At 34.7% G+C, this 21,453-nt stretch overlaps 2 protein-coding genes across 3 annotated transcripts; both read right to left on the reverse strand.

Moving 5' to 3' along the window:
- Positions 1-379: 379 nt before the first annotated feature.
- LOC110707212 (receptor protein kinase-like protein ZAR1) lies at positions 380-8,558 on the reverse strand. The gene is made up of 2 exons (XM_021885218.1): positions 6,145-8,558; positions 380-2,811 (listed from the first exon to the last, which is right to left on the reverse strand). The coding sequence occupies exons 1-2, from the start codon at positions 7,622-7,624 to the stop codon at positions 2,177-2,179; spliced, it is 2,115 nt and encodes a 704-aa protein (XP_021740910.1). The 5' UTR covers positions 7,625-8,558; the 3' UTR covers positions 380-2,176.
- A 3,262-nt stretch (positions 8,559-11,820) lies between these two features.
- LOC110707213 (OTU domain-containing protein At3g57810-like) lies at positions 11,821-17,837 on the reverse strand. 2 transcript variants are annotated; one of them, XM_021885220.1, is made up of 6 exons: positions 17,314-17,837; positions 14,593-15,363; positions 13,841-13,962; positions 13,231-13,271; positions 12,410-12,508; positions 11,821-12,265 (listed from the first exon to the last, which is right to left on the reverse strand). In XM_021885220.1, the coding sequence occupies exons 2-6, from the start codon at positions 15,194-15,196 to the stop codon at positions 12,094-12,096; spliced, it is 1,038 nt and encodes a 345-aa protein (XP_021740912.1). In that variant the 5' UTR covers positions 15,197-15,363; positions 17,314-17,837; the 3' UTR covers positions 11,821-12,093. The 2 variants fall into 2 exon arrangements, with proteins under 2 accessions (XP_021740912.1, XP_021740911.1); XM_021885219.1 differs by having other exon boundaries at positions 14,593-15,284; positions 17,314-17,833.
- Positions 17,838-21,453: the final 3,616 nt, after the last annotated feature.

Below are 21,453 nucleotides of genomic sequence, written 5' to 3' on the forward strand. Positions count from 1 at the left end.
CATTCATCTTTAAGCTATGGAGTATTCCGTAGAAGAAATCACCAATTGATGTTCGCCATGTGAATAACATAATCAATTAGGTGACATAAAACTTATTAATGTAAGGTTGAGGTGATGGAATAGTGGTATTGCTCTCACTTCATATCCCTGAGATCTGGGGATCAAATTTGATGGGACTCATTTAAGGGATTTCTCTTATCTCCCTCCTAAAATGAGTCCCCTTCTTACCATTAAAAAAAAACTTATTAATGTACTGAGGTCTTTTTAAGTGGTCGACCTTATGAGGAGGGTCCTTTGACCAAACTCTGGCGTTGACCTACATTTTTCGGCCAAAAAAAGTCACGTGACCACTTAAATCAGCTTTTTTTTTTCTTTTTTATTTTTTTCTTTTCTTTCCTCTTCATCTTCTTCCTCCCTTTCAATTCCACACCTCCATGAATGGCATTTCCGGCCAGACCTCCGCCCACCACACCTCCACCTCCGACAACAAGGAACCCCATCCCACCAGCCACCACCCTGGTCGAAACCCAAAACACGAGACTCCAACCACCTCCGTTGGAATACGGTGGATGGAAACCACCCAAAAAAACCACCATATACAATTCTCCTAATTTTGGATCATCCATTTTCGATTCTTTGACCCTTTGATCTCCATTGGGGTTTTCCCCTAATTTCGTTTCACATTCGTATGCATTCGACTACTTTCAGGTGATGTAGATGATTGCCAGCTTTGGTTCAGAGTATACTTGTTGAGGTATTCTGATCTTGCAATGAATTTTCTTCATTTAATGTTTGGCATTTGTCTGTTTTCATTCGTTGGTAGAAATTATGCATATCATTTTGTAACATCAACTTTTCTATTGATTTGTCGATCTCCAGTCTTTGGGGCTACAATGCTGCATAAAATATACACAGAGCTTTGCTTGAAATCATAGTTGTACAGATTTCAGGATATTGTTATGTACTTAATATAGATATTAGAGGAGAATTGAGGAGAGATCAAAATCGGTAAAATTATAAGAAATTTGATGTGAAAATTTTTGGGTGAGAAATATTTCCAATTTCCTGCTAAATAATCTAAGCCCTTTGCTTTAGGGAAGAATTGTATTAAGGTTCAATTAGCTATGTAAAATTTGGGTGTGGCTTTTTCACATGGCTGTCGACATTTCGTTCTTGACCTTCACTTGTATTGTCTTAGGAATGGTTGGTCTAAAAACCTCGTGTTTTTGGGTTGCGACTAGGGTGGTGGCTGGTGGGATGGGGTTCCTTGTTGCCAGAGGTGGAGGTGTAGTGGGCGGAGGTCTGGCTGGAATTGTCATTCATGGAGGTGTGGAATTGAAAGGGAGGAAGAAGATGAAGTGGAAAGAAAAGAAAAAAAAAAGAAAAAAGAAAAAAAAAAAAAAAAGCTGATTGCACAACACGTGACTTTTTTTGGCCGGAAAATGTAGGTCAACGCCGGAGTTTGATTAAAGGACCCTCCTCACAACCCAATCGCCATAAAAGGACCTTTAATGACACTTTTTTCATAAAAGGACCTACCACACAAGATCGACCACTTAAAAAGACCTTCCTCGCAATTTTTCCTAAATTCTATCCTTACCTTCAGATTGTTGCCACTCTTACCAGTTACCAGTTTGCCAAGGTTATTACTGCATCCAGTCAAAAAATTACTATCGCAGTTCATCAATCACAGGAACAAGGTTCACCTTAAGATTTGCTCTGTTACAGGTTTACGGTGTAAACCAATTGGAAAACAAAAGATTGTTAGAAAAACAAAACACAATTAGCTATTCTTTGTACAGTCGCTCCACTAGACCATATTCTACTGAAATTAAAAGCCAATATAAGTATATCAATTCAAAAATTAATCGTGTTAGCATCGAATGTCATTCAATCAACTAGACAGGTCACTAAATAGTCAAGCCACTTCTGTTGGTTCCCAATCTTCCCATGAACCCCCTGAACCTCAGAGCAAAGCAAAAAGAAATCCAGGCAGAATATGTAGCGAGATAATTCTTTCTAAATTCTACACTCTTCACACTTCCTAGTTTAGACAGCAACACAAGGCATACTACTACAAAATATCACTACTGAAGATAGGCAAAGATACTCTACATCAATTGAGTCAACCTAATGCTTCTAACAAACATTTACACATTATTTACCATCTTCCTTCTCATTGAAACTTGAGGCGATCAAGGCTCTCGGAAACAGTTCTCATCCTTGGCCTCAGCTCAGGGTCCAGCTCTGTGCAGTTTAGAGCCATATGAAATGTGGCCAATACCTGCTTCTTGGCATGAACTTCATGCAGCAGAGCTGGATCTATGATCTCTGATAAAGGTCTCTCTTCCCTAAAAATCTTCCTCACAAGGCTTTGTAAGCCCTTTTCATCGTTGTCAGGTCCAGCACTTGGTAGCTGACCAGTTAATATCTCCATCAGTACAATCCCGAATGAGTAAACATCAGATTTTTGGGTGAGCTTGCCACCACTAGTTTGGACCTCTGGGGCTGAATAGGCAACCACAGATGGACCCAAGATCTTGGAGCCTGTTAAGAAAGACTGGCTTAAACTGGGCCTTTTTAATGAAGGGTTTGCAGATTTTGAACGCCCACATTGGAGACGATTGATACCAAACCCAGAGATGTACGGATTAAGGTCCTCGTCAAGTAGGATTTTGGATGATTTAATGTTTCCATGAACATATTTTCTCGGGCTGCATTCATGAATGTGCATCAAACCCCTTGCAGTGCCTTGTGCGATTTTCAGTCTTGAAGCCCATGATAAAGGTGACAACTCATTGGAGGATCCACCTTCAAAACCAAGTCACCGGCATAGAAGCACACAGCTTAGATCATGGAACTGATAAGACTAGTGACACAGGCATTGATTATAATCACAGAAAAATCTCCTTACACTAACAATTGACACACATTGAATCAACACTGAAGATTGCTGTTCAACTCAAGTGAAGAAAAAGCAAGGAGGCAAAGGTTATGGGAAAACTGTTCCCAGAAAGCTCATGATACAGATATTGTAAGATACTCAAAATAAGTCCATTTAAAGTGCCATTCAGACAAATGATCACATGATAATGCAGTACTGCAGTAGCATACTAGCATCACATAGTTTTAACAGTTGGATATGTGGCAGTATAGGTGGGATACATTATCTAGTGTCTAGTGCAATTGATGATCTAGTGTGTATTGTATATGGAAGTAGAGAGGCATGTATCAACAAGATAAACCAAGGAATACCAGGGAAAACAACACAAATAACATGTTTGTTGGTAATCATCATTATGTCACAAGATCTAATCCATGAATCCTATGTAATGTCAGAAAAATACATGTATCCAAAGCAATTACAATCTTTCAACAATTAAAAAAACCCCAGCCATTTTAATCAATTCTGCACAGATACATTAGCCCATTATCTACATGTAAACAAGTAGAACGTGATGCTTTGAAAACAAAGGAAGAAACTATTTCAAAGCATGGTCTGCAATTTACTTTATATCTTACAAGCTACAAATACAGAAGACGGTTACTTATTCCCCCCATTATTGTAAGTGAGTATCCCTCTTCTCTTCAAAAGGCCAACCATGCTAGGAGATGGAATTCGTTTTACGCCTCTTATCAACTCTAACTCCTAAGGCCCCAACACTACTCTCCCACCCACCACCCCCTTCAAATATAAGGAAAGCCAGAGGCTCAATATCATGCACCACATACACCCTACATTAACAATTACTGTACTTAAAAGCACATGCTAGCTTGGCAGGTTACCAGGACACACCCCAACCAAGTATCAGGTTTCCAAGCAAAAAAATTCCCATGTTCCGTAGTTCGCTAGTTCAGGAGTATCAAGACTCCCTTGCTTGTTCAGCCATTTGAATAACATGTAAATATTGTAGACCGAGTGGTGTGGCCTGTAGGGCATAGGAGGCAAGATCTCCTAACTTTCAAGTTTTCAACTTTTGTGGTTTATCGCATATCTTTACAGTTTAAAAGTATGGTGCAGTTACAAATAGCAATAAGTTTTCCCTAGTTCCTACAGTCTTGCACAGTTGCACCACCAATTGTCTACCATTTTCCTGATGCCTCTGATCCTCTCTTGCCAACATATGCTATTTGATGACAAATACAATATCTTTTTTAAGGACACAGTTATATAGTACGGGGTTTGAACCTTGAACACAGCTATTCTATCGAAGATATTCTTTTTTAAGAGTCCCCACCCTTGATAGAATGATTTTCCTTTGTTTTAGATGTGGAAAAGGCAATTTAAAAAAAGGATAATATCACTACATAATTCATCCATATCAATATGTAATTATCTAACTCGGTAAAAATGAACGAAATATCACCATCTTTTCCTAATCTTAAAGGCTGATTAGAAATTGGTTCATAGCCTCCTAAGTCCGACCACTTGTAAATTGTAATCTATCTTTCACAATGCTTCTCCACTAATTTCAACACGTAGTCTCAACTAGTCGGGTACTCAGATGGTAATTAGACTAATCGCTGCTAAATCCTAACAACTACAGACCCAGCAACAATGGTATTGATAACAATTTTAGCATCTCCAGCCTCACCATTTACTTTTAACTCAACTGATCGGAGGACTTACTCTATACTGTACATGTCTTTAAATGCACACGGCAAAAAGTCTTTAAAAATTCCAGAAATCAAATCAGATAATAGCAGTTTTTGAAAAGGCACGCTAGGGCATATAGAGACACGCAAAGCACATAAAGGCACAGTAATAGCATTAATTTAATATATGCAACCAGTTTTTACATAAATCTATCTACATAAAAGATGAATTTTCAAGTGCATAAAGAGGGTCCCATAAGCGTGCCATGTTATAAACTAAATTTTGAATTGAAAATAAATAGTTTTAAATTGTTTGAATACATATATAGTATTTAGGACAAGGTAACGTAAGAGTTTAACTTTTATAAGCCACCTAAGGATTTTTCAGTGCTGAATATCTATATATCATAAACCTATAGTTATTTAATTTTCTTTTAATGTTAGTATTATGAGTATCGAGTTTGCAATTTACTTGTATTTAGTAAGAAGTGACTATATTGTTGTAGTGCTAGTACGAATAATACCATAGTCTATAGGTGACATAGAAACTATCTAGGATTCAAGGAACAATAAAATCACAGAAGTAATATAAGTCAAACATAATCATTAAGTTTATAACCCGTGCAATCTATACTTATATACTAAAGTAATCCCCATAATTATCCCCAAAATACACGTGTCATCACCTTAGAAAAATTTTTGTTAGTCTTTTGAAGAAGCTTTAATTATTTAGTCTTATTGTATTATGAGTATTGAGTTTGCAATTTACTTGTATTTAGGAAATGATGCACAACAAGAATAATTCAAAATATTTAAACAAAAAAAAAATACATACATACATATATATATATATATGTGTGTGTGTGTGTGTGTGAAATATTAGTGTAAAACCATGCAAGGCATGGGTTGTTCGGGTTCTGAACTAGTGTAGCTAGTAATCCTAAATTTCAAGAAATGTGCCTCATGAAAAGGACTCTTATCGCCTCCATGAACCTTTTTTAAACACTAGATAACTAGGTCTATGATTTGATTCTTGAATTTCATATCACATGTGCCAGGCTACAATATGAGTAGTTTGTTAGACAAACAGAAAGGCCTCATATGTACTAATGTTAACCCTCTTCTTCTGCCACAATAACAAGTACATATACAATCTCACAACCTACACCACTGCCAAATGCAACTTCTTACTGTAACACCAATCTATAAGACCAAGTAGAATACCAATATATTCATTTCTATTTCAACATCAGATTGATCATTATAATAATATCTAAACCCATGTCACCATGTTTTTACACATGAGCAGGCTCTTCCATTCATGCTAGAATTCATTTTACGAGGTAAATCATTCCATTAAAAAATCAAATGCGCTACGTTTGAATCTCAAGTCCTGTTAAATGATACCTCAACAAACTTATATCCTTGTCTTCAAACATAAACAAATAATTTCACCAATTAATTAAACTAAGAACAAAGTACTAAGAATTTGAATTTTGAACTAGCAGCATTAATTAACACAAAACAATAATGAAAGAGAGATTATACCATGCAATGCAGTGTACAAGCTGCCATTCCGAATGAAATCAGACACCAAGAGCTTCTCATCTTGTGCATAATAATAAGCCCTGAACCTTACTATATTTGGATGTTGAACCTTACTCATAGCCTCCACCTCGGCCTCAAAATCCCGAAGCCGCCACGTGACATCATCGGCCTCGCTCAACCTCCTAACCGCAACAACCGTAGGGGGAACCACACCCGATCCTTTACCACCGCCTACCACCACTTTGTACACTATCCCACTCCTACTCTTCCCCACTACATAAGCTGATGCCCTCAACAAATCCTCTAATTCCAACCCAAACCCCTCCTCATCCACCACCACAAATTTACCATTTTGCCCTTCATCATCATCCTCCTCCCCCACCACCACCCTCACGTGACTCACCATCTCCCCTTTCCCCAACTTCTCCTCACCAGAATTCCCCATTATACCCTCCTTAGCCCTCAAATTCTTCCTCACAACAAACAAAAAGACCAAAATACCCCCAGCAATCAAAACAGCAAAAACCCCTAAAATCAACGAAATTGAAATCGTCTTCTTCCCCCCACTTTCTGCATTCTCCCCATTACCCAAATTAGGGTTCTTCGGGTCACTCGGATTTTCCGGGTTTCCGATCACATTAGGGTTTTGCGCTTCAGGGCACGGCGAACTCAACGGAAACCCACATAAATTAGGGTTTCCGGCGAATGCAGTGGGCCCCTGATTTAACAACGACCCCACCTGAGGAATTTTTCCGGTGAGATTATTATGCCGGAGATCCAAGCTAACCATCACCGGAAACCTTCCAAAACTCGCCGGAACTTCGCCGGAAAACTGATTATACGATAAATTCAGCGTCCCTTCGAGAAGGGTCAACTCACTGAGCCCACTCGGAAGCGACCCATTGAGAAAATTAGATGAAAGGTCCAAGAACCGGAGGCCCGTAAGAGACTCGATTTGGGCCGGAATCGGGCCGGAGAGTGAGTTATGAGAGAGGTCGAGGGAAGCGAGAGAAGTAGCATTGAAGAGACGAGGTGGGATAGTACTGGAGAAGTTGTTGTAGGAGAGAGAAAGACGACGAAGAGAGAGAATAGCGCCGAGTTCAGAAGGGAGATATCCAGTTAACGCTTTGTTAGAGAGGGTGACGTCAGTAACCCGGTCGCCATTGCAGCCGACTCCGACCCAGTGACATGGGTCCGGGTCGGATTCGGACCAGGAGGAGAGAGAGCGAGTTGGGTCGGAAGTAATGGCGGATTTGAGTGCGAGGAGGGAGAGACCGTCAGAGTTGAGGGAAGAGGAGAGAGAAAATGAGAGGTTTAACAGAAAAAGGATGAGGAATGTGGGTGTATTCATGGCTAGAAATGGAGGTTTTTTGGGATTAAAAATGGCGGAAAGAGGAGAAAGCAACGAGGTGTTGCAGTAGCAGAGGAAGAAGGAGTGAAGAAGGAGAAGATGCCAAAGAATTGGACGAAAGGGAAGCATTATTAGGATTTGAATTGAAAGGTGTTTCAAGTGTGGAGATTGTTGTTGGTATCGATGTTGTTTTAGGTGGTGTTTGTTGTGGAGTGTTGGTTTCGAGAAGAGGGGCCATTATAGTGTGTACTAAAATTACATATAGCACATGTTTGTGCGTATGCTTCATTTTTGAATTTCTCTTCCTACCCAAGTGGAGGGAGACTTATGCCTTATGGGTGTGTTTGACTATTTGGTTAACATACTCCCTCTGTTTTTTTTTTTTTATAAGCTACCATTGAGATTTTCCACTATTCATGTATCATTATTATTTTAATTTTTTTTTTACCAATATATAATATATAAATATGATCATATAATACATTGTTGGATTTGTTATAATGTCTACTTTATAAATTAATTTTTTCATAATTTTTACTAACCTCTAATTAAAGATATTGATGGTCAAAATTGTGTCTCGGCAAATGTGCAAATCCAACTCTAACTTAAAAAAAAATAAAAAAAAATAATAATAAAAAAAAAAACAGAGGGAGTACTTCTTCAATAAACTATACGGCATATGGACTAGGGATAGTAACGGGTCCTACCCTAAAATACGGATATGGGTCCAAATTTTTAAGACCCTGTGGGTCTGAATAGGGTATGGGTTTAGGTGGTATCGGGTAGGGTAAGGGTTCCGGTATAATGAATTCAGACCCAGACCCTACCCATGTACCCATCATACCCAGACCCTACCCATGGACCCGTACTTAGACCCTTTCAATATATTAAATAAAAAAAATAATCCTTGTAAAAGTAAAACCCTAAGTAAGAAACTTATAGGCGCCCACTTTCATAGTTGTACGATTTGTCAAATTAATTCTAATGTTCTCATGTATAAGGTTTTTTTTTTTCGTGCTATATGCAATCATACATTCGTATTTCGTACACTAAAATAAGACGATTAAAAATTATCGAAAAAAAAGGCAAAGGACTCTGTTTGGACCCTGGACCCTGCTAGACCCATAGTATGGACGATTTAACTTTAATTCTATTCATATGGATTATGGATTATGGATTATAGATTATACGAAGTACTTTATTTATTCATTAAACTACTCCTATTTGATGTATAGACGGTTTAACTTCTGCAGTATTCATATGGATTATGAAATATATATGGGCTTTAATTATATTCGAATGTTGTTTCTTGACTAATCTTATGAATAAGGTTATAAATGATCAAAGTCGAACTGAGTAGATTTTTGGTCTTTTTGAGCTTAGTTGAATAAGAAAATATTAGTGTACGAGATATCTCGAACAAAAATGAGCATTTAAACATTTTGTTTGAGGCTGACTTGTTGTGAGTATGATTTATTTGAGCTTTGTTCACAAATGCACTTTTTGCATTTAAAGTTTAAGCTTGAGCACATATGAGCTTCAATTGAGCTTTAAAAATTAATTTCTTTCATTTTTCAATGCATTCACTTATTATATATCAATATATGAGATGTTTTTCCATATTTCATAGTTTAGTTTCCATGCATACATGTGATGTAATAATTTGTAATTACACATGTATAAAATAATAGAGATTTTGTGAGCTTGAACGAGTTTTGACTGAAATGTGAACAAGATGATGGGCTCGATAGAGGATTCAACTTAGTCTTTCTAGTTAAATTGAGTTGTTGCTAAGGAAATTAATGTAGCATATTGTACTAGTCATATATAACTAAGAATCTCACTAGTCATATATTTTGTTCTAGTTTATACTTTAAGATATAAATTCAGAAAAAGGAAAATAATTTGAATTAGAAGACTTCTTTTCTGTAATTATGAAATTGTAAAACATTAATGTCATTAAACATTGATGATGAGGTCTATGAGGATGTGGCTAATAGATTGCCGTAGTGCCTTTTTACCACACTTTCGCTTGAACATGTTCAATTTCGTTTTCGTCCTAGTTTTGTACTCCGTATCCTATCTTCATGATTTTCTCATATTTTCTCATTATGACTACTAAGCACTAAGCCTAATAGGTTGAGTCACGTAAATCCTTGCATTTCTTATTTATTTCAATTATCAATTTTTTATTATATGTTACATCTTCGATTATAGTTAAGCATAAGTCAAATACAACACCGCTTAATTCATAACATCATTATCAATTTATTATAAGATTGAGATTTTAAAAAACAAAAATTGTTTAAGCGAGACAAATCACTTCCTACTTGTATTTCCTAATGCATGGGGTTGGGACAATTTAAATTTGTTTGGATCCAAAATTAACAATTTGAATTGAATAAACAAATTTGTCACCAACATAGGTCCAAAGTCACCAAAGAAGTGATGATAGCGTCAACTCTTTTTCTAGAGTAGTGGCCTTATTAGGGAAAAAGCTGTCAAGATCAAGTACATGAAGGAGTAGAGACATGTGAGTGTGAGTCGTCTTTTCCAGTTTCCACCTAAATCTACTTTTTTGCTAAACTCAACGCACCAAAAAGTAGAGATTATTGTGTCTCTTTGGCCGTTTGCTCTTTATGGTAAACTTCTAATCAACTCCTACTCACGTATCATAAACGGTCTACTCCCTGTAAATGGTACCACTAATTTCATCTTTTATTATCTCCCATTGACAACAAAGAAATCCTAAAAACCAAAGTGAGTAGATAAAATTTCAATGATTAAATCACTTCTAGTTGAATATAGTAATGTTCCTCAAGATCATTTTGCATAGTTACTAACACAGTGATTTTACTAAACATGTTTATATAACCAATTTAGGTAACTACTGACATTAACAGTCGTTCAAACTAAATCCAACAACTAACAATCGAATATCAAACAAGGTCAATTATAACTATGTTATTGCTCGTATATACTACATATAATAACTTTGAAATTAACTCGCATATTTTCAAAATGTCATGTTTTATAATCACTTACCAAAACAATTGTAATAACAAAAAAAATAGGGAGTCTCACGAAATTCTTCTCTTGTCAAAAAGATCTTATAAAGTAAGAATACTCCAAATTAGATTTGGTGAGGACATGAGTGAGTTTGACTATGATGGCGGGGGGGTGGGGGGTCATATGCTAATCGATTATACATTTAAACATTTTCTATCACTACAATTATAAATAGGCAGACAAATGGTGGTTATGACATGTGGAATGATATGATGTGATTAAAAAACCACTATTACCATTTTAGGGTGTTCAAAGTAATCATCATATTTTTTGAATAATTATGAATATGTCAAAATACTACATTGACATAAGCATATAACATAGATGTAAAAATTCAAACAGTGAAGAATAATTGTAACATTCAAAGATTTCGAACTTAACTCCTTAAAAATGACTTCTTAATAGCAGTGAAGAACGGAGTATACATAGACGGCAAAGCAATTTGCAACTAGAATCTCATGTGTTCATTTAAAATAAGACTCAGAAACTTGAGAGTGCATATCAGCGCATAGCACCTATTGACAAACGAAGTGTATAGGAGGACAGAAGCGTAATTTACTAGGCATTAGAAAACTTGAATATTCCATTTAATTGTGCTAGTGGTACATTTAATACTCCGAAAATGTACCACTGAAATCACATTGGTACATTTAATCAAAGTGGTACGTACATTTTGTACTTTGAATTGTACCACTAGAAAACCAGTGTCATCCTATACACTTTCTAAGTACATAGGTGCTATGCGCTAATACTTTTCCGAAACTTGGAAACCATAGCAAACCCCTCTCAAATTCTCTGTAACTTAAAAATTGTCTCATTTTAGTTAGCATGATCTCAGCCATTCCTCTCCCTCAACTACCGTACATACTATTTTTTAAACAAAAAATTTCCTATTTACTCAATACAACTCTTAATAAATTGAAAATTAAGAATGGGACGATCATTTAGGGACAGAGTACAACATCATAATCCAATTCACAATAGTTATGCTTTGAGCTATTTACAACCACCAAAGGCTAAAACAAATTCTACGAGAAAAACGAATTAAAGTCTAAAACTTCAAATTTTAGAATTAACCTTAGACTAAATGCCTTAAACAATACTAAATGATCTTGAGACACCACAAACACCATGATAGTAATTGATGCAACTAAGCACATTAACTCAGAATTTATATTGGTAAAAAAAATAATAATAAAAAATAAAATAAATAAAATAAAAATAAAAATCAGAATTTACAGTAAGCACGGAAATGATTTAAAAACCAAATTCTATTCTCAATTTTCATATAGTACTTTGTAGTCGAAATTAATTCAAATAAAGGAAGAATATATAAATATATCTCACCAGTGACCAGTGCTTGGAGATTGTAACTCTACCCATCTTAAGCTCCATATGCTACATCACCAGCAAGTCAATACAGGAAATCTTTTGTTAATCTAAATGGCTCCACGACAGACAGACAAATAATTTCATCTTGCCTGTGGTCTTGCAATTGGCAGCTTTAGTAGTCGTCGATAGAAAAGAAGCTACAACCTAGGTTTGGTACCTTTCTTTCCAGGTATTAGTAATGCATCATAATGACCATAACCATGATATAAAACTTGTATTGGGTTGTCTTTGCCATATTCCTGGCCATACTCAGCTATGGGTATCAGTCCATTATATTTGTCATCACGCATATAAACTGTAATTGGCATCCTGCGAAAGATAACACTAAGGGTTAAAATCCTTAATGCACTGATTTGCAGCAAAGAATGATTATATTATAGAGCAAAAGATTGTAGCAAAGCAACACTCTCCATCAATATCACTGGTCGAAGCGAATCACAATAAGAATCATACCTTAACACATGGGAGAGCATAAGCAACTCAGGCTCACCTCCCCATACATGTGGCTTCCGTATTTGTGAAACATAAGTGTCAAAATCACCTTCAATAAACCTGTTGTCATCATGATACCATTAAGAACTTTCACTTGTCCAGAACCGTAGTTCGTAAACAAAGAATAACAACTTTCAAAATGGCAAGTAAAGAGGGAAAAAACATAATACAGAAGAATCTCCTATGTATTTTTCTTTAACCAACTACTACGTATAATATTTTTCTGGCAAGTGTGTATATATATACAGCTACATCAACTTTTTCTCCCGTGACACTTAAAATAGACCTCCACCCAGGGAAAAGTTACTTTTTATTCTTGGAGTTGGAAAGGAGGGAGAGGATACCAATACATTACCCCTGGGTCAACAGAGAACTTTCTAAGTAGACTTTAAGATGAAATACGATGCCCATCAGCTACTTCACATTGACAAAGAGGCCCAGACAGTTTAATTGTTTCACTTCATTATGGTGCAAAGCAAAAGAACACATATACTAGTGTACCATTGATGAATAACATTTTCATATATTTTAAACAATTCCCTTGATTAATTAAGCACCGATCTACTGACAACTACAGCACAATTAGCCTAATGAAGCTAACAATCAATTACCTAGAGTAACAAGAAAATGAAGTTGGCTACTAGAATTTTGATTTATTGTATTTTCAGCTCCTTGGGCCCCATTACCCTAGACAATCTACCAGAATGACCAGAAACATAGGAACTACAGAAGAGGAACTGCCCCTTACTCTGAGATAAATGGGGATGATAAAGAATACTTACCACTCAGTTTCTTGTCGCCTTCTAATAAATTCATCTGCAACCTGAAACCATCATGTTATTCACATATGAGCAAATTCATGTTTGATAATGCTAAATTGCCACCAGGTATGATTTTGGCTGAGCTAAAGCAAGATTCTGGTGTCATGTACGAAAATGCATTCTAAATGTTAAATCATTTATGATATCTAAAGTCATAGCAAGAGAGAGGTTAGCCATGGTAAACTAAACTCAACTGAGGCAATTTCGTACCTTAGAGATCAAATTGAAAGATAAGATTAAAAAATGAAACTACATCATTACAATCACTCGTGGGTGGCAGACATCATTCATAATATAATATGGAGCCTTTTGAGATGTAAAGAATCAACACAAATTTTGATTTCTACCACATGTACATATGTATTTATCTGGAATAGTAGCCTGAGGGTTCAAGGATTTGCAAGAAGTATAATTGGAAATTTGAAATAACAGTCTAGGTGAGGGGTTCTCTTCAATAACGTAAAATGTTATAAACACTGATGATTTTTTTTTCAGTTTAATCCTATTAAATAGAAACTAAATACATATACAGTTGGTCATGAATCTCCATACACTTCATAGACTGACCTACCATAGTCCGCAACTCATCAGCTAATTGTTTCTGAAGGCCTTCATTTGGAGCAGGTTTGCCACGCCTTAAACAAGCCCCATGAGCAACAGAACGAAATAAACATCTTCCATCTCCAGGTATTCCTGCACCACAAGCAGTGAAAAATCATGTTGCCCATGCTAAAGAAACTATTCCAGCACATAGCATATAAATACTCTCCATGTCTGTTTATGGAGTTCAAGTTACAACCTTGACCATTAATTATTACTTTTACATATTTATAAAGATAATTGAACTCTTATAAGAATAGATTTTGAAGAAATATCCAATATTGATTTTTTCCCTTTGTAACACAATGTACTATTTTATAATATTATAGAACATTGTAGAACAGAGGTTGAACAGAGGAATGATTAGAATGGGAGAGAGGCATTAGTCTTCTCCATACACAAACAGCACACAGAATAGTCATTCTCCAACTTATATCAGCTGTCAAATAAAAATTTGAGGAAGACATACATGTCTCTTTACAGTCTGCGTTAAAGCTATCAAACCCATCCTATAAAATTAACAAAATTTTCTTTTGTTACTTGCCCCAAAATGCATATGAATAATAATTGTAAATGTGGGTAGACTAAATATAGATGCTTCTTTGATATCTTTTACGCCTGCAAAGTTTTACCAACTTCAAGAACCTTAGGAAGTATTAGAGGATCTGGTATTTGCAATTAGATATAATTGAAACAGTCATAAGTCATCATATACTCTCATACCTATGACAGAATAATCGGTGTACACTTTCTTTCCATGGGAAACATGGTCAGTTGATGGATTTGTGCATTCCTTTTTGTCTCCTGTATCCTCTGAAGCTTCAGCATGCACTGGATTTGAAGCTGAATAACAAACTAGTAATCCAGAAATCAAACCAACACCACCATATCCCTTTGACCAAGAAAATGGTCCAACTTTTAATTTGAAATCAGACAGCAGTCTTCTTTTTGGCACAAAAATGTTTACACTAGCATCTCGAGGCCAGGATGAGAAACCAATTGATGTCTCTTGAGAATTTCTAGCATTTGCTGAACTTTTAGCCGTTAATAAAGGACATGATCCCTTCTTACTGGATACACCAGATTTGCACTGAATCCATTGAAATGCACGGAAGCTACAATTGGAAAACCATAATGACTGTCTGGAGACAAAAATTCGAGAATATCTTATTTTGGAGATTCCTTGTTTCAAAATGAGACAGCATGAACTGGATGCAGTGGGGGATCCCATATTATGAACATGGCCTCTCGTCTGCTTTTGAAAACACCCACTAATAGGAAGCACATTTTTGGTGCAAGTCTTGATAGGAGAGCAAACTATCATCATTCTAAGGCCTTGCTAACACTCCTCAAGTTAAGTATTCCAGAGCAACTTTAAGTACTTAACACCAGAAACACCGCATAATGAATGCCACCTGACCATCAGCATAGAGCAGCTCATGAGATGAAAGTGTAACTATTTTTACCCTGAGTACTTAGATTCTCATTCCACCTCTGAAAAAAAAATTGAATTTATAATTTAAGTCAGGTTATAATGACCTAACCAACAACTCAGTAAGCTCCTTCGTATACAAAGTCAGCTAAAGCAAAGCTCAGTTGAGTCAAGCACAACTCAAGCAGTTGAGCTAGAGGCCTAGAGCTAGAGCTCAACTCTAAAGCTTGTGGAGTTACTTTATCTTCATTTACATATCACGACTTGGAGCAGCTTCTATGAGGACTTTGTTAGAATGTAAAATCAACATTAGGTTCAGAAAACTAGAATTTAGAGCTAAAACAACTGAACACTAAACCAGAAAACAAGCTGAATATACAATAGTTTTCAGCACACAGCTTTTAAAAGGCTGACATGCCGATTGCACAAAAACATACGTAGTATCCAATATACTACATGCAACTATCATTAAAAGTTGAAGAGGAAAATCAAATCTGAGAAAGAAAATAAGATCACAAATCTGTGAAAGGCAATCTATAGCATATCCACTACTCAAATGATTCCACAAGTTGTGCTCAGCTGCTCACAAACTCTTGCAGCCATTACAAGCAAGGGAGAGCAGTGAGGAAAATGTAATGAACTAACAATGAGTCGGCTCATAGACCATTAATAAGAAATAGGAACAGCAACCATTCACGCTACACAATTGAGTGTCACTCAATGAGGGGAAAAGAGAGTGTAGCTATGATTTGTAATCTGCAAAGTAGCTTAAAGTTGTTTTCATTTTAGTTGCCTTGTCTTAATCAATGTAGTAAAGAACTATTTCAGATATGGAATAACTTGCTAAATCTACAAGCATTTCATCCTGGAGATGGAAAATTGTCGGTGTCTAATCTATATCTACAAAAATGGCACTTTCCTCAAACAGTGTGAAGCACATATCTATTACTCCATATCAATGGTTGATGCTATCAGTGAGTATGTCATCTATCTTGGTTGAAATAGTGGTGGGTGGTGACCAAATCCGTGTCTAGTCACCGCCCTTTGTGGGTCTCTTTACAACAACAAAAAGAATATGACTAATGCCATTTATCATATCTATGGTGTCACAATGTTCCATCTTCCATGTTTACATAAACTTTCAAGCTTCTCAAGTTTACTTAGGCCCTGTTAGACAATTAGCTTTTACCTGTTATGACTAGTTGCTAGTTGTTTACATTAGCTGCTTTGACTTGATATTAACTGTTTTGACTAGCTGATTGCAATTAATTGTTTGTGTAAAAGTGTTTGGTAATTAGAGTATAAAACAACCAAAAAGCTAAAAGCTCTTTCGAAAAGCTCATATTCCTCATATGAGTTTTTTTATGGAGCTTTTTGGGTCTAAAAATCTCGTATTTCAAAAAGCAAGTAACCAAACACTCCGAAGAGCATTTACAAATGGCCAAACATCTCTATTTGCTCCAAAAGCTCGTAATCAACCACCCCTTAAACTTATAAACACTTTTTGTGTTTATCTTATAATATGGAAAAGCTACATAATTCGTACAAGACTAATCACAAAGGTGCAGAGAAGTCGAAAAACCCTTGATTTGAATCAAATGTAAGTTTTAAGATCAATATATAAATGCCAGACAACACGAATTCAAATTCAATCAAACAAACAAAATAGAGCTCTGTTAAGAATTTTAAAGATTGACAAAGTAATATTAATTCAATTGAACAAATAGGGAAGATAAAACTAAAAGGGCTAAATTGATAATTATAGATACAATCAATTAGAAGCTGAAAACAAGATAAATAGATAATTAATACCGCTAAATATTTTAAAAAAATATATAAATAATTGAGATTGAAGCTTACAGGAGCAGGTAAAATTCAAAGTAAACATGAATTTGGCTACATTGGAGTCGTCAAATTGTTAATTTTTAATTTAGGAGATTCAGCAATGAAAGTTCTAGAAAGTAATGGAAGAATAAAGTAAAGAAATGGGAGAAAATGGAGGCAAAGAATACCTGGGTATCTTTGCTGATAGAAGAAGATTTCAGAGGTAGCATGATGAGGTCATCAATGGCGGATTGCTGAACAAGTTATTGATTGTTGAATGTGTCACACGAATGAAGGTAATATTGGAGAAGGTGCGACAGGTTGGATGGTTTTTGGTGTTATCAACAAACCATATAAGTATTCAACCCACACCGCCTTTACTAATCGGTGGAATAAACCGTTAGGACTTGCAATGAAATGTTTTTTTTTTTTTTTTTTTTTTTTGGTTCTATTGTTGTCTAAAGAGCCACAAAGCGTGGAGATGAGAATCGATTCGAGGATCTCTTAAGCTATCTCTCACTCTCTATTATTTTTATTTATATAGTGTAATCTTGTGATTTTTGCTTTTTTTCGTTGTACTCTCTTCGTCTCTAATTTTTTTTTTCCATCGTAAATAATTGGGTCAAACTTTGAAATTTTAACTGTATATTCTCATTAATTTATAAGAGATAATATATTCAAATGGAATCTTGTTGGATTCGTCACATTGTTTAATCCAACAATATTCCACTTGAAGACTATGAAAGCCAAGTGAGGCAAAAAAAAAGGGATAAAGGGAGTACCTCTTGTAATTGAAAGTTCCTCACTGTATCCTTGCTTGAATATGTTTTTATCACACTTTACACAATCAACTATTTACAACCAGTTAGTTAAACCAACTCATATAACAAGTTAATCAAACAAGTTAATACAACCCGTTATTTCAATCAGCTATCAACTAATCACCAAACAGGACCTTAACAAATCCTTTTAGAGTAATTACTAATGCTAGGTTAACGGCAATGGCATAGTAGACTAGAGGATACGATACCATGTGAACCTTTCAAAGGGAATACACCATGGAAAAGCGAAATACACGAGAGTACAGCATTTTTTTTTTTCTTCAAAAATCTAGTTGTTCATCTTGAATGATTTATCAAGCTATTGGATGAATAAAATTTAAAGAAAATCTCATGAGTAGTCTAAAAACCGTTTTTAGGATTATAAGGGGTGAGAAAATGGTGTCAGTATAAATTGTCAATAATATTCTTAGTTCGTGCTATTATTTTTAAAAAATAGTTAGAAAATGTTAGTAGGTACAAAATAACATTTTACTTGAATATAAAATTAGCTTGCCAATTATTTTTAAAAATGTTAGCAACATCACCTTAACCACCTCAGTTTTTTGGTTCATTATTTACAAAATAGACACCTAATAATATGGGAAAAAGTAAGGGTACTCCGATCTTCTAGCAAATGTTCTAAAAAAAAAAAAAAAAACTTTTATCCAAACTTGGGAGTAGAGCTGTCAAAAGCTAATCCGACCCGAAAAATTTACCCAAATCCAATTATTAACCAACCTGTTTAAACCCAGAAAAATGGTGACCCAAACCCGATATGACCCAACTTGAAACCAACCCTAAACCCGAGTATTTGAGACCCAAACCCGAGCATGAACTGACCTGGAGATGACCCGACCTGAATATAACCCGTAAATTATTGACCTGAACTGAACCCGACCTGAACCGAGAATGACCCAAACCTGTTTTAACCCGTCAAAACCCGAATTTAACCCGACCTGTTACTAACCCGACCCGAATTCAACCCAACCTATTACTAACCCGACCCGAATCTTCGAATCTTTAGGAAGGTTGTACTCTAATGACGAGATTGGCGACATTATTGCGATTTTTTTTTCCCGATGGAACCTCTATTGTAATTATTATAAATATTAAGTTTAGCAAATTATCTTCAACTTCCTATATAGGCTATATGATGAGGTGATTGAGGTCCTATCAATGTTTTTTTTTTTTTTTTTTTTAGCTAATCAAATCAGCAAATTGCATTATACCCTTATGATAATTCTAGGATATTCTAGATATACTATGTTGATTATTCTCCAAGGAAACCCTAATTGTATCATATATATACTCCTACATCATTGAGTAATAAATATATAGATCTATTCTCTCCTCTACTTTCTCTTTAATTTCATAACACGTTATCAGCACCAAACCCTAGCTTATTGAGCAACCATAGCCGAGTTACAATTTCTCTGCTAGAAAAGGTACCCTACATTTCTATTCTATTTCTACTAAATTATGAATTTTGAAGCTATATAATTATAAACATGATTGTCGCACATTCGTTTATATATTTCGTCATGCATCAATTATTCTTGATGATATATACTTCGTAATATGAGTCCCCCAAATTCAAGGACACCATTTAATTTTATTTATTTATTTAAAGTGTAATCATATTTTTAATATTATATATATGCTTTAATGGATTACATTTGATGCATAAAATAATTGTTCACTGTAAATTGCCAATGAATTATTTATAGTAGTACTGCTTGAGTTTTTGTTGACGTAGACTTTATTTTGTTTTAATTGCGATCGTTTCTATTTTCATCATAGTAGTCTGCAACACCTATGTATGAATTCTTAATTTTTATTATGCCTTGTCTACTATGCATGCGGCTATGTATTGATATATCTATATACTTCACGCAGAATTTAATGATTGTATCACACATAATTGTATCATATAACAAACTAATTAAATCTTCCAGAATTTAATGATTATAACGATTATAATTTATTAGTTAGGTAATACTTCACGCAGCGTCTCTTTGCCGCAATTAATCACTATGTCTTTTTTTTCTATGGCATATCTAAGGTGTATATGGATTATTATATGATTGATATGATATGGTTTACTCACAGATTATTGTTCATAGGCCTGTTATTGATTTGGTTAAATTTTGATTGATCGAATTGTTTTAGTCAATGGTTTTTATATTATCATTTTTGTTTCTCATGAATTCAATAATAAAAAATAAAATCTAAGTGGCTTACTTTTGTTGTGGATGATGATAATGGTTGGTGTAAAGAGGAGTTGTTTGTTGGTAGAATTCTAAGATATATTGTATTGGGTGCAAGGGGATTATATTTGCACTAACATTCGTCTAAGCTATATATATTGTATTTTTGGTTAATCTGTTGATACTAATTTATTTTGTCATATTTTATAAGTCCATATACTCTATACATTTGTTAGATCTATTAATTAGAAGTCAATATTTAGTAATGCTTGCATAGGTTGTTTAAACTTTATATATATGATCTTAGTTTCCTATTTTGCTTGAAGTAGCTTTTGTATATGTTATCGAGTATATTTTTAGGTTTCAAATTTAGTTAATTACTTGAGCCTTCTTGATATTGTTAAAATCATTCAATACTATGATGAGTATATGATTAATGTTCGCGGCCTAATCTATACGAGGAATGATCTACTTGTGATTCTTTGAAACTCTTAAAAGTACTTTAAATTTTATGATTGAGATTATTTATATATACATGATGTCATATTTTTATTGGCCCGTTCAACCTCAATTCATGCTAGCTAACACTTATTTGAAGATGAATTTGACAACAAGTAATGTACTACTAATATACTAATTGCAAACTCCTTTCCATATATAGACTGTAAGTTCTAGATATTGTTCATGTACATGCATTATAATTGACTATCACAGTTTTAATATGAATATTTTATGTTGGTTGATGTAATTTTTTTTTAATTCAATTATATATAATATATTATATGCGTATGTACATGAAGTTGAAATAATGTATGAATTGAACATGAAGTGTTCACACGTAAGGACCTAAAGCTCCTTAAACTAATGAAGGGTCATATATACATGATCTGATAATGTCCATCGTTCACAAGAGCAAAGTGATTTTATAAACACAATGTCATTAGAAAAACGTACAAAATATTTTTGATCAGTTCTAATATTGTCTTTTGGGTGCACATTTAAGATATTGAACTTGATCTATATATATATATATATGAATGTTGATAAATAATTTACTCATTCCCAGATAAGTTCATGAACAATAATTGAATGAGCCTTATGATTAAAAGGTACATGTGTTGCATGATGATTATCATTCATGTAAAGTTCATAATAATTAAAACATGAGTACATAATATTCATTTGAAATAAAATTAATCTAAGCATGACAATGTGAAAAGATTAATAAATTAGTTGAATAATGTATTCGCTATGCCCATATTTTGAGAATTTTCAATATAAAGATTCATGTAATTGGGCA

This window comes from Chenopodium quinoa, unplaced genomic scaffold, assembly GCF_001683475.1.
Source record: "Chenopodium quinoa cultivar QQ74 unplaced genomic scaffold, ASM168347v1, whole genome shotgun sequence".
Classification (NCBI taxonomy): Eukaryota; Viridiplantae; Streptophyta; class Magnoliopsida; order Caryophyllales; family Amaranthaceae; genus Chenopodium; species Chenopodium quinoa.